The 13578-nt window shown below is 39.2% G+C and overlaps 1 protein-coding gene across 6 annotated transcripts in view; it reads left to right on the top strand.

Moving 5' to 3' along the window:
* LOC132222545 (complement factor H-like) overlaps positions 1-13578 on the top strand; it is a 209030-nt gene that overhangs the window by 21578 nt on the left and 173874 nt on the right. For 2 of the 6 annotated variants that reach the window (XM_059677633.1, XM_059677635.1), the window contains exons 11-21: positions 1421-1597; positions 3649-3828; positions 4794-4976; positions 5069-5251; positions 6100-6276; positions 7116-7292; positions 7757-7966; positions 8705-8878; positions 9808-9984; positions 11556-11729; positions 11951-12133. The exons of 1 other annotated variant lie outside the window; for it this stretch is intronic. In XM_059677633.1, coding sequence (XP_059533616.1) covers positions 1421-1597; positions 3649-3828; positions 4794-4976; positions 5069-5251; positions 6100-6276; positions 7116-7292; positions 7757-7966; positions 8705-8878; positions 9808-9984; positions 11556-11729; positions 11951-12133 — 1995 coding nt within the window. Of the gene's footprint in view, positions 1-245; positions 1598-3648; positions 3829-4793; positions 4977-5068; positions 5252-6099; positions 6277-7115; positions 7293-7756; positions 7967-8704; positions 8879-9807; positions 9985-11555; positions 11730-11950; positions 12134-12913; positions 13330-13578 lie in introns of those variants that run through there. 3 more of the 6 variants (XM_059677634.1, XM_059677636.1, XM_059677640.1) reach the window with 3 other exon arrangements.

Below are 13578 nucleotides of genomic sequence, written 5' to 3'. Positions count from 1 at the left end.
AAGGTTTATCCCCCATAAACCATCCTGCGATTTGCAAACTGCCTAGGGGCCTGTGTGGATTCCGCTGTACGCTCATCCGTTTTGAGCTGAGGTCCTGCCCTGTTTACCTGTTTGCAGGTGATCAGACTTTCCTCTCAGAGTCTCAGTTCCTAGACATAAAAGTTAGGTTTGTAAGTGAAATGTGGGCTCACAGGACACAGGTTAGGGGAATGTCACTTGTGTGATTTATGTTTTTGGTGCTGCAGGGGAGCTCCTCTTCTGAGCAGCCACTTCCTCCAGGAAGCCTACAGGGATGTGCAGTGAGTGGAGACTGTGAGATGCTCCTACACAACCAGCATCTGCGGCAGGGAGGGAGCTCTCTGCTTTATGATCTCGAAGTTCATGAACATTCCCTAGACAGTTCGCTCACTTTGACTTATTCATCCCAAAGCCATGCGGTGGTAGTTTTCATTCACTTTAAGTGAAGGAGATATTTAAAATGTCCATTCCTATTGTTTCCATTGCTTCCCATTTCCATACGTACCAAGGGAACCAGCCAGAGCAAAAATGATGTTGTATCCATATCAGACTCATTGTATATTAAATTGTGGTCAACTATTCATTACAACACTCTTATTAGAAAAGAGGAAATGTGTCTATTATTTTTAGTAATATAGTTTTAGTTTCTTTTTTAACACTTTAAGCTAGCTAACTACATAGTATGTTATAAAATAAGAGGTAAATTATTTTAACTTTTATTAACACCACTCCAATATAGTGTTAGTGAAAATTGAGACCATTTTTTAGCATTTAGCTTTCTTATACTAATTATAAATGTAGAAGTATATTTATAATCAACCTCCATAAGTGTAAAAGTCATTTAAAATATCTGAAAAAGCTAAATCAACATGTGAGCTATAAAAATTAGTATGTGTTAAAGGAGAATTGTATAGAGTGTTTAATTGTATAAAATGTTAAATTTATTCTCACTGTTGAAAAATAACTTTTTAGTTGAACCAATTCATTTTTTTCTGGCATATATGTCACAACTGCTAATAACTTTGGCCTCTGCACTCACAAAATGCTATATTCTGCTTTGCCAAAAAGAAAAAGTACAATGCATCTATTATGGCCTTTTTTATTGCTAACACAGAATAAATGTCTAAGTTTAATTGCATTGAGAAAAATGTTCTTAAAATAAAGGTTTTGGATGATTTAAGTGATGGTAAAACTGCTGTGTAGAAACACATGCTTTTCTTATGAGAACCGATTTTAGAACAGTGATTTATCACTAGTATGCTTTGATTACTTGTATATGATGCATAATTTATTAGCACATGCTAAGTGATAACGCTTTTTTATTCTTGGGATGGAACTTACACAATTCGATTGTCCATTCAATAATATTAGAAGTGAAATCTTCAATTCTATTATGCATTAGAATCTTGTGGTGTGCCAGTATTTGAGAATGCCAGAGCCAAAAGTGATGGCACGTGGTTTAAGGTCAATGACAGGTTGGCCTATGAATGCCAGGATGGATATAAAAACCGAGATGGACACACCGTAGGCTCCATAGTGTGTGGTGACAATGGTTGGTCTGATACACCCGCCTGTCAGGGTAAGTACTGATTTCCAGGATCATCGAAATAAACAAAATGTGTGTAAAGCGTATAATTGTTTTGTTATTCTAAATGCAACCGTTTATATTATGTGAACTTAGATACTCGTGACCCAGGTGATATGTTTTACAACTTCCCCAGCAGTTTTCTCCCGAGTTGGTTCTTGCCACCTCCCAGCTGCGTGTTCATTCCTGCAGGCCCCGAGAGGACTTACTTATTTCCTGATTGTGGGCAGTTCTGAGGACAGTTCCACGAATCTCTTGCATGTCTGCCAGCCCGCTGTCTGTTTTCCGGGGTTAGAAATAGAACCTCCATCTGTGGGCACTTGGGTGGATCCAACTCATGGGGACAGGACGTGTAAAGCTTTGAAAACCAAACAATCCTTGGGAACTATGAGTGTTCCACTGAGGAAGTCGGGGTGGGGGGGCGGGGAGAGGCAGGATTTTGGTGGAGATTGGCCCTTAGTGGCGGCTGAGGAGATGCAAAGCAGTGGACAGATCTGGGATGCATGCTGGTAGAAAAGACAGTGAGTGTTGGGTGTCAGGCAGAGTGATCGTCCAGGGACTCACACGTTTATTGTAAATGTTCTCTCAGAAGGAGGCAGGTACGTGGAGGTGGCGTTTGGTCAGGCGGTGCGGGCAGGAGGAAGAGCTCTTGGAGAGGAGCATCTCCACTGTTGACGTGGGCACATGAGCGTTGAGCCGCCCAGGGACCATCAACATTAGATTCTAAGCTACAGGGTTGATGTTGAGGCCTGGCCGGATCAACATATGAGATTCTCCCCATGTAAAGGATGACATCTCATGGGGAAAGAATCCAGAATGAGAAAAGAGTAGCCCTCCATCTGAGCCCTGAAGCATTCCAGCATGCAGATGTCCCACAGAGGGGAGAGGGCCGCAAAGCAGAGAGAATGAAAGGACTCAGAGAATCAGGAGCAAAAATGTTGGAATGAACGTTGCCTTAGGGCTGGGGAGATAAAAGGATGAAAGGGACAGGAAGTCTGACAGACAGATTCATAGTCTGGGTGGGTCTCAATTCCACTCCACGATTCGCCAAGCACGTGTCTTTGGGCAACACCAAGCTGATCAGAAGCATTGTTCATTCGTCCAGATCTGTGAAATGTTTCCATGGTGACAAACATTCTCATATTTTTAAAAAATATTCTGGTGATTAGACTACATTCTCCATGCCGGCTTCCACACGCACCTAGTATGGGCTCCCCACAGGCTCCTTGCATTATGGAAGAAAAACAACAACAACAATGAAAAAAGTCAAATAATGAATCAAATGATAACAATATACCTAATACATTTTTATATTTTCAAAGGAACAAATGCATCCAAGGACTTAGAAAATGGGAGGGATTGAGGGCTTGTGTCATAGAGGAAGGCATCTCTACACAGAAAGGTTGAGAACCATTCCGAACCGTGCAACAGGGAGAGCAAGGAACTTGATCTCTTAAAAAATGTTCAGAGACCATGAAGCCTGGGGTCTGGATCAACAAAGAGAGGAAAAGATCAGATGGCATTGGAAGTGTGGGCGTGAAAGAGTTGGGATTTTATTCTTCATAGCAATTGATTTAAGTTAATAACCAAGCAACTTTTAATGTTCCTCTACTAAAATATATGAGAAATGCCTCTCTTTGAGTGTCCTGGTCCCCAAGTATATTACATTACTATACCAATTTTTATTTAAGCATGCAATTTAAAATTGTAGCATTCGTTGTTCTTTAATGTGAGAGAATAGTATTGTTTTGATAATACCAAAAATGTAGCACTTAGTTTTACTAATGTCATTGATAAAATAAGATCCACTATAAGCTAGTTAATATTACAAATAAATTTTCAGGACACATCTATTGCTATCAGAGGGTCCCATAAGAATGTGAGGGATGTGTCAGACATAATAGATAATGCACTTCCAGGGAGAGCATTTATTTGATGCCTCTCCGTATATGCAACACCCAGCCACTTAATTTTGCATGACATATAAAGTTTACTTGGCACTGTTTAATTATATGTTCTCATTAAATTATTTACCCTTTTTATAGAAAGAGAATGCATCGTTCCTGATATAGAGCAGAACTTAATTGTTCAGCCCCGGAAAGAGAAATATGTCATTGGAGACGTTTTGAAATTCTCCTGCAGAAATAGACTCCTCACTCTCATTGGACCAGACTCTCTTCAGTGCTACCACTTTGGATGGTCCCGTAGCCCTCCAACATGTAAAGGTGACTAATTCTCTGACCCCTGCTCAAACAGGAATTAGAATGTTGGATTTCAGCTGTTCTTTTACTCTTAATTTTCTCTTGGCTGCCAGTGTGTCTATAACTCAGTGCATTAAGCCAGGAATGTGTGCTGGATAGTAGATACCTCCCACTTTCTTATTTAAGGAAGTAATCTTTAATTGCTTTTTGGACGATATACTGAAAATCTCCATAGATGGACATACTGTGTGATGCTGGACTGACCTCTTTAGTCATAATTTTTGCGTAACTTCCACCATTGGTATTGGACATTTCTATCAGCATGGGTCTCACCTCAAGTTTCCCTGAGAATTTCTAGACAATTTCAAGCATCACAGAGTTAATTCAATGTCATATGCAATATAACGTAGAGTTAAAATTTGTTAATCAAATACTTGCCTCCAATGATTTCATTTTACCCAAAAGTTTTGATGAAATGTTTCTGTGGAATGTGAATAGTTACACAATGATATGTGGTCATTGATTTGCATTTAGTTTTAGATCTTCTAGAGCAAGGGTGGGGCACCTTTTCCCTGCCAAGGGCCATTTGGATATTTATGACATCAGATCATATAAAATTAGCAAATTAAAAATTACCCTGCTGTAATTGGTCAAACATTTAATTAACTCACCCCTAATGCCTTGGCAGGGCCAGACCAAATGATTTCCAAGGCCTTTTATGGCCCTCAGGCCAGACGTTCCCCACCCCTGATCTAGAATATCGAACGTTTCCTGGGCTTACATATATGTCCAATGTGCTAGTTCTGTATCATAACGGAGCTGGGAGACATAAATCTGGTGTAAACACCATTCTTTATCCTTCCGCAAAAGAATGCTGTGATAAGTTAGACAATAAGTAATCGATTAAAGAAAAAATCACTTCATTTTCCTGGATTTTCAGTTGTACAGGAGACACTTTCACCTTTAGTTATACAGTATTTCTATCGTAGAGAAAGTACAGTCCTGTGATCAACCTCCTCGACTCCCCAATGGGACAGTGGCCGACACACCGAAAGGGGAATATGAACACGGTGAGGTGGTGGAGTATGTGTGCAACCCCAGGTTCCTGCTGAAGGGTGCAAGGAAAATTCAGTGCGTTGATGGAGAGTGGACACCCTTGCCCGTGTGTATTGGTAACGTATCCAAAATTTCAGCAGTGTTTCTGTTCATATCAAGACCTCACGTACATTTTAAAGTTGAATGTTTGTTTGTGGGATTTTCACAGAGGAGGACAGGACATGTGGAGACGTACCTGAGCTGGAGCACAGCGAGGTCGTGTCCCCAGCACGGCCCTCCTATCACCATGGAGAGTCAGTAGAGTTCACTTGCAGAGAAGACTTTACAATGATTGGTCAGAGCTCAGTTACATGTATTAGGGGAACGTGGACCCAACCACCTCAGTGCATTGGTGAGAAGATACTTCTATTATTGACAATAACATTGTGATTTTTTATTGTGAAACTCTACATGCAACCGTATTTTTGAAATGTCGGGCTGACAATGATAATGAATCAAACATTCGTTGTTTATACTTCAATAGTGTCTACAAAGGAAAAAAAGAAACTAGCAATAGAATTTGATGTGTCTGTCCCTAATATTGACATTGTTTATACCTATGAAGCTAAATTTTACTAAAATACATATATACAAAATAAGTTATGACTTAAACAACCAATTGCTTATTCTGATTTTTAGTGATCATGCTAAAGATATGCTGAAATATTCACATTCTAAACCCTACAACTTAGATCAACCTTTCTTGTTATTGTACTTTAATTTATTGAAAAAAATACAATAAAACTAGGAAATTCACATAGTCTATTTCCACAGATAAATTTTTTCTTTTAATACTTCAAGGTTGTAGACTAAAAATAATTTAGAGATGTTTGAGATGAAGAAAAGTGGATGTGAAAATTTGCAGATTTCAAACGGGATCATATTTAGTCATGTATGATTCTTCCCTATGTAGATCACACAAAAGGTGAACCCCAATGTCCTTGCAATCCCCAAAGGGCAACATGGATTTAGGATGACTAGTCTCTCTGAAATTTCAATACTGGACATAGGACTGTGTGTCCAACCATTGTAGCGCACCTCATGCAACATGATCAGGAAGAACGTTGCTGGTGGAATTTATGGACCTAACATCCTATTTCATTAGAGTTTGGACTCTATAGTTGTTGTGTTGGGTTTTTCAATATTAGTTGCTTGGATTTTCATAATCAGTATTTTCAATGGAATATTTTCATTTTACAGCAACAGTTAAACTCAACACGTGTAAATTATCAAAGACAATTGACTCTGAGGCAAACTTACCAGATGGGAATGACTTTGAGCATAATAAGAAAATCAATTACACTTGTGGGAAGAAGTCAGAGCAGAAACACTCAGTCTGCGTGAACGGAAGATGGGAGCCCGAGGTGAACTGCACAGGTGAGCTCTTGTTTAGAACATTTCCAAACGGTGATTTTCCTTCCTGCCTTGTAGAAGGTGTCTCTTTGTGTCTTAACATTTTATTTCTAAGTCTGTATTATGACAATAATGTTGTAGTTGGAAAGTAATTTAGAAAATAACCAAAACACTGTTTCTGAATAGTCATTGTGTCCTGTGCATTGGTCAGCTGTCAACAAACCACCCGGCAGTGCGGTGGCTTTAAAGTCACATTGGGCAGTGGGTGTGCGCATTCCTATTGGGATCCCATTGCTACCAAGTTCTTACCTTACAGATGTGCCTATGCCTGTAACGCGTATATTTATCTAAGCATCTGTGGGTGCACGCTCTATCTATGTCTGCATCCCTCTATCTCTGTAGGAATCTGCACATCTAGTCATCTGTCTTTGCTCATTTATCTGTCTGACAAACACAGTCTTATTGCCACCACCAATTCCAATAACAAGGGGTTCATTCCTCTTTTCATATCTTTATTGCCCTTCTTTAACAGGAGGGCACCTTGACCCACTATCCTCAATATTTTTACCAATTTCCATGGGCCTAGAATATACAGAAAGCATTTTACATAAGCTCAGCTACCCAAGATTGATCACAGAAGGGATAAAGGAAAGAACCTACAAGGAAGGCCATGAGACTATAAACCCAATGAGGTATATTAGAGTGACAAACAAGACGGAAAGTATAACATATTTAAACACAGAACAGAGTATTATAGTTTGATCTTTCCAGGTGCATTATTAGTAATCATTTTATTCACTAAATTGTTATTTTAACATTTTGACATGATTTTTCATCAAGAAATCTGATTTTAATATTTTTAGAAGCACCACGATGTCCACCTCCACCTCAGATTCCCAATTCTCAAAATATGACCCTTTCAGTGAATTTTCAAGAAGGAGAAAAAATATCTATTCTCTGTCAAGAAAACTTTCTAATCCAGGAAGGAGAGGAAATCGTGTGCCAGGATGGACAATGGCAGTCAATACCGCACTGTGTCGGTCAGTAGTGGGTCCCTTGCGTTACACTGTCTTTCAGATGAGGGTAACCCACACCCCTGCTTTGTGTAAAGGAACAAGAGGACCCCTTTCCTCTACCCATCCCACTTCATCTCCACACAGTACACACCATCCAGGTGCCGAAATCAATCACCATTATTTCACTTCTAATGTGAAATCAATGCAAACAGAAACTTCCAGTGACTGTGGAAATACCCAAGTTCTGTTTATGCGTATGTCACTCCTCAAGATGAGCAGGAGGAAACTGAAGAGGCATATGGGATACATGGACAGTAGCATCAATTTTATGGGCACATATATCTTTGCAAGTTTCAAATATGTTTAATTATTAATAATTTAATTAGTTTCAATGTCTGTAGTTTAAAATCCCAAACAGTGTTGGATTTTATTTTTCAATTTAAACATTATCTTTGTGCTTAACCTCTTAATCTCTATTTTTCATATAGAAAAAACTCCATGTTCTCAACCACCTCATGTAGAACATGGAAGCATTAATTCATCCAGATCTTCAGAAGACGAAAGAGAATCATTGGAACCCAAGCTATATGCACACGGCACCACATTAAGTTATATTTGTAAGGATGGTTTCAAATTATCCAAAGAAGATGGGATAACATGCCACCTGGGACAATGGAGTGCTTCACCACAGTGTGTAGGTGAGGACAGCATGCACACTGAAGTTCTGTTTTGGTGCAGTTCAGTAAGATAATCCATCGTCACCATCAAAGCCATGAGAAATAACTCTTTAGATTTATAAATGTATAAAAGCATTATATTTCATTTATATAGATTATAATATTTTACCAAATTATTTTCTGCATACACGAATCAAGCCTATTTTTATTTATTTTATTGGTTCATTATGAAATCACTTTTAATTCAGGCATTTTTTCCTGCAAAACCTGAAATGTGGTGAAATGAAACCTAACTCTTCATATAAGTGTACCTGTTCATACTCCTACATATTCATATGGGTTGCAATGAAGGCTTTGCCATCAGGTTTTATAAAGATTTATGTCCTCTCTCCATTGTCCATTCTGATCTGTTACAATAGAGGGTACTTTTCTTAGGATGATTCTCAATGTGTTTCTTTTTATCGCTCTTAATTGGTTAGAGAAGCATTGATACGCTCATTCTCAGAACTGTTCACAGTTTTCGCTTCAAGTTCTTGCTCAAGCTGACAGCTGGACACACCACCATGCTGGTTTTAAAGCATTTGTGCGCCTTTTCTGTCATGTGATATTAGTGCCTGTGTTTTCATTTTATTTCAAATGAAAGTACCAAATCCGACAACCAGGACATGAAATGAAGTTCAGATTCAATGAAATACACACTCATTCTTACTTTTTACTTTTCTTTCTTTTCTTTTCTTTCTTTCTTTTTTTTTTTTTTAGGACTTCCTTGTGGACCACCCCCTGAGGTTTCCAATGCTGATCTGTCTAACAGGTTAAACAATTACCCACATGGGGAAAGATATACATACACCTGTAACAGAGGATTTCGGATCCGTGGACCTGCGTCTGTAGAATGTTCAGGAGGAAATTGGTCCCATCCCCCAGAATGCACAAGTATAGTGTATTTCATTTTCTTCTAAGGCTGATGAATACCTTTAGTTCAGAGTATACATGGTACAACTGTAAAGCTGCATTAATTCTAGAAGGTATCTCTAGAAGTTCTGAATTCTGCTAGAGAATTAACAGCAGAATTAATAGTAATATGAAAAGTTTGCCAACAGGGGCCAAGTTATTTCATTTGATGTCATCCGTGTTCACTGTCCACGTGCTCTGATGGGCATCCTCTGACTTCTCATCTCTTCCTGTATCACAGCTGCTCCCTGCTCACCCACCTCATCATTATTCAATTCACTGAGAGTTTATCAGTTATCTCCTCATAAATCCATAATGTTCTAAGATGTTTGATGTAGCCAGGCCCCACATGGCTCAGTGGTTGAGCATCGATCTGTGAACCAGGAGGTCAGGGTTCCATTCCCAGTCAGGGCACAGGCCTGGGTTGTGGGCTCGATCCCCATTGGGGGTCCTGCAGGAGGCAACTCATCAATGATTCCCTGACATCATTGATGTTTCTGTCTATTAATTCCTCTCCTTTTCTCTCTGAAATCAATAAAAACATAGTTAGTTGAAGATGTTTGATGTAATTATGGGAAAAGATTTGGACAGAAGCAAAAAAATGGAAACGTGCACATAGTTCCTGTGCCCGTGTGGACAGATAAGAATTTGATTATAAGAAGTTTGGCCTCTTTCATGCCCGGTGTGCCCATCTCCTCAGGCTTTCAACGCCACCATCCCCACATTGTACTTTTGATAAATGTAAAATTATTCAATGTAATTGAGTCAAGATGGCTACCATTTTCATGTTATAAGAAAAACATTGTATAGTACACATTGGTTTGGTGTGTATCTATTATTCTAAAGTTTAACTATTGCATGAAATGTACTTTAAAAGACTTACTGAAAAGTCTATGTTGTTGCTTTTTCAGAAATGACTTGTCCTAGCCCACCCAGCTATGACAATGCCATCCTCGTGGGCCAGCCGAAGAACTCATACAAGCCAGGAGACCATGTGACTTATAGATGTCAAGAACATTACCAAATGGATGGACCCAGTGTTGTAGAGTGTAGGGACGGCATTTGGATAGGAACACCCACATGCAAAGGTATTTTGGTGAATGGCTTCTGCCTTCATTAAAAAATAGACGCAGGTTCTGGTGAGGCCAGATGAAGGAAGGTTTATGCCTCAACATAGAGCAGTGGTTCTCAACCTGTGGGTCGCGACCCCTTTGGGGGTCGAACGACCCTATCACAGGGGTTGCCTAAGACCATCGGAAAATACATATACAATTACATATTGTTTTTGTGAATAATCATTATACTTTATGTTCATTTTGTAACAATGAAAATACATCCTGCATATCAGATATTTACATTATGATTCATAACAGTTGCAACATTACAGTGATGAATTAGCCAAAAAATAATTTTATGGTTGGGGGTCACCACAACATGAGGAACTGTATTTAAGGGCCGCGGCATTAGGAAGGTTGAGAACCACTGACATACAGAAACGGGATGTGCACTGAGTGCTGGGCATTGGGGCCCCAGAGCCCTCAAAGTGTGACCCCGGAAACAGCCGTGTCAGTGTCTCTGGGGAATCGGTAGGAAGGCAAATGCAGCTCACAGGCTCACGCAGACTCAGCATCAGAAGCTCAGGGGTTGTGACCCTGAAACCGTTGTAGCAATTCCCAGCGGGCTCTGCGCCCACTTTTGTGGGAAAACGTAGCTTCAGCCTCTTATTACTTTATATCCACCCGAGTCTCCCCAATGACCTCACAGCGCTCACTGCAGTGCCCTTAAGCATTCACATTATTGGAGTATTTTTAGGAAACTGTAAATATATTGTACTCTTATGTTTCCTCAATTTCTGTGTGGATATCTTAAGTAATCATCTTCTTTAGCCATGCGAGATTCCTCAAAGCATGTGAATACTTGACTTATTCTCTAAGAACCTGGCTACTCTGCTCATTTTCTAAGGGCCTGAAATCCCAATTCAAAAACATGATGTTTGAGAACCACATTTGGCTGCCCAATAATATGTTTATTATGAGTTTCTTGTGTTTACAAATTCACTTTGATTTTATATCTGCATTTATTTTACTAAACTTAAAGAAAAATGTTCAGAAACCCCATCATCTTTTTTACTTTTAAAAAAGTTTTTAAATTTTTATTGAATTAATTGGGCTGCCATTGTTTAATAAATGGTGCTGGTATAATTGGATAGACACAAGCAGAAAAATGATATTTTACCACTGTCTTATACTTTACACAAGAATAATCTCAAAATGGATTAAAGACGTAAATGCAAGATTCAAAAACCATAAAAATCCTAGAAGAAATAACATGGGCAGTAAAGTCTTAGACATTTCTCATAGTACTATTTATTTTCTGATATATCTCCTCAGGCAAGCAAAACAAAAGAAAAAAATAAACAAATAGGACTACATCAAACTCAAAAGTTTTGCACAGCATATCATCATTTTCATTGCACAAAAAAATCTCTATTAACCTTTCAGAGAGGATGAAAAGAAAATTAAGATATAGAAGATTGCCTCTTACCAAAAAAAATATTGTTTTATCTTTTTTCAATCTATGTAAACTTGTGAAGATTTTCAGTCTCAATTGCATCTAAATGATCGCTGCATTAGAGATCCATTGTTTTCTCTTTATTCAGATCTCTCCTGTGGCAGCCCTCCCTCAGTGCAAAATGCTTTTATACCAAACCAGAAGACTAGATATCGACATGAGGAGACAGCACATTATCAGTGCAGGCACCCTTTTGGCCTCTTTGGGAATCCAGTGGTGACATGCTTCAGTGGGAAGTGGACAGACCCACCTGAGTGCAAGGGTAGGTGTCTCATTCTCCCCTCCCAGTCTCTGTGCAGCTTCTGTAAGCACTTGGTTACTAGACTCCTGTCCCGCTGGCCTTCATTGGTTACTCAGGTTTGTTGCTCTATGGATTCCTGTAAATCGGTTTGGGGCCAGGAGGAGGTGAGTGTAGCTACCACCTACTCTGCAGCTCCCTTAAAATCAACTGCTCACTCAGTAAACAAACAATGTCCTCCATAGATTCCACAGGAAAATGTGGGCGCCCTCCTGCTATTGACAATGGAGACATTACCTCGACTTCATTAACAGTCTATGCTCCCGGGTCTTCAGTGGAGTATAAATGCCAGGCCTTCTATGAACTTGAGGGAAACAGGAGAGTAACATGCCGTGATGGACAGTGGTCTGAGCCACCCAAATGCTTAGGTAAGTCCTTTAATTTCCTTGTGGACCCTGGGAAATCCGTGTAATGAATGTCATGTTTGCTGTTTACAACAGAACTTACATGGACAATCACCCCTTCTATTGACTACCAAATAGTCATGTCTGAGGGTATAAACTCTGAAAAATTCTTGGGCAAAAACAGCAACAAACAATTATTTTTTTATTTTAATTTATTTTCCCCATCACCACTTATGCCCCCGCCACGCTCATCCACCTCCACCACCCCCTTCAAGGATTCTTTAATGAAAGCCCTTCATAGCGTAGGTGGCATTGTGAATGTTGATTATAACGTGCAATGACCACACATTCCACAGAGTACCTTGTTTTTACATCATTGATAGTTTAAAATGAGTTATTCGCCGAAACCGGTTTGGCTCAGTTGATAGAGCGTCGGCTTGCGGACTGAAAGGTCCCAGGTTTGATTCCGGTCAAGGGCATGTACCTGGGTTGCGGGCACATCCCCAGTGGGGAGTGTGCAGGAGGCAGCTGATCGATGTTTCTCTCTCATCGATGTTTCTAACTCTCTATCTCTCTCCCTTCCTCTCTTTAAAAAATCAATAAAATATATTTAAAAAAATAAAATAAAATAAAATAAAATGAGTTATTCCAACATGATGGATTTTCTATGAATTTTTTTGTGAAAGGGTTTGAGAATAAATTCTTGGATCTGTGTAGAATGTCCTACATGAAAGTGTAAAATTCTGTGGAAAATATTTGTATACTACTTAAGCTTTTATGTTCCTTTTTTTTTTTTACTTTCAGATGCATGTGTAGTATCAGAAGAAGAAATGGAAAAACATAACATAGAGTTGAGATATTCACATGCGAAAAAAATTTATTCCAGAACAAAAGATTTTGTTGAATTTAGGTGTCGTGGTTACTATCGTAAAGTGTCACCAGACTCTGCATTCCGAGTACAATGTCATGAAGGAAAAATGGAGTATCCCACTTGTGCATAACATGAGAGCTATGTGGCAGTTTTCACATTAAAATATGCGCCTTCATTCAGAATGTTTTAATATTAATCTCATTCTTCTCAATTTATTTTTCTAGTAGCGTGTGACTCACTTGTATTCATTAATCACAATTCCTGTTGAATGCCATGAGGGAGATGTCATTGTAATCTGAGACCAACAGACCACTTCTCATAAGCCTCTCATTAAAATGTGACAAACCAACATGCTGTGTGTTCTGTTCATGAAACGTCTCTGGCCAGAAAGTAGATGCCATCTCTCCCCTCCTGCTCCCCCCACCACCCTCCCGACTTTCTCAGCTTCTCCACAGCTGTGGGCGTTTTGAGACTCTAATTTCATAGGAAAAAAATAAAAAATGCTTGTCCCCATCTTCACCTTAAAGTCACTTCACAAACACGTCAAAACCAAACTGTGTCACACCCATGTTCACAATAGATGGTAGAGGTTATTACT

The sequence above is a fragment of the Myotis daubentonii genome, chromosome 20 (assembly GCF_963259705.1).
Source record: "Myotis daubentonii chromosome 20, mMyoDau2.1, whole genome shotgun sequence".
Taxonomy (NCBI): domain Eukaryota; kingdom Metazoa; phylum Chordata; class Mammalia; order Chiroptera; family Vespertilionidae; genus Myotis; species Myotis daubentonii.
The sequence above is the reverse complement of the archived record's forward strand: the minus strand, read 5'-3'. Positions and strand labels throughout refer to the sequence as shown.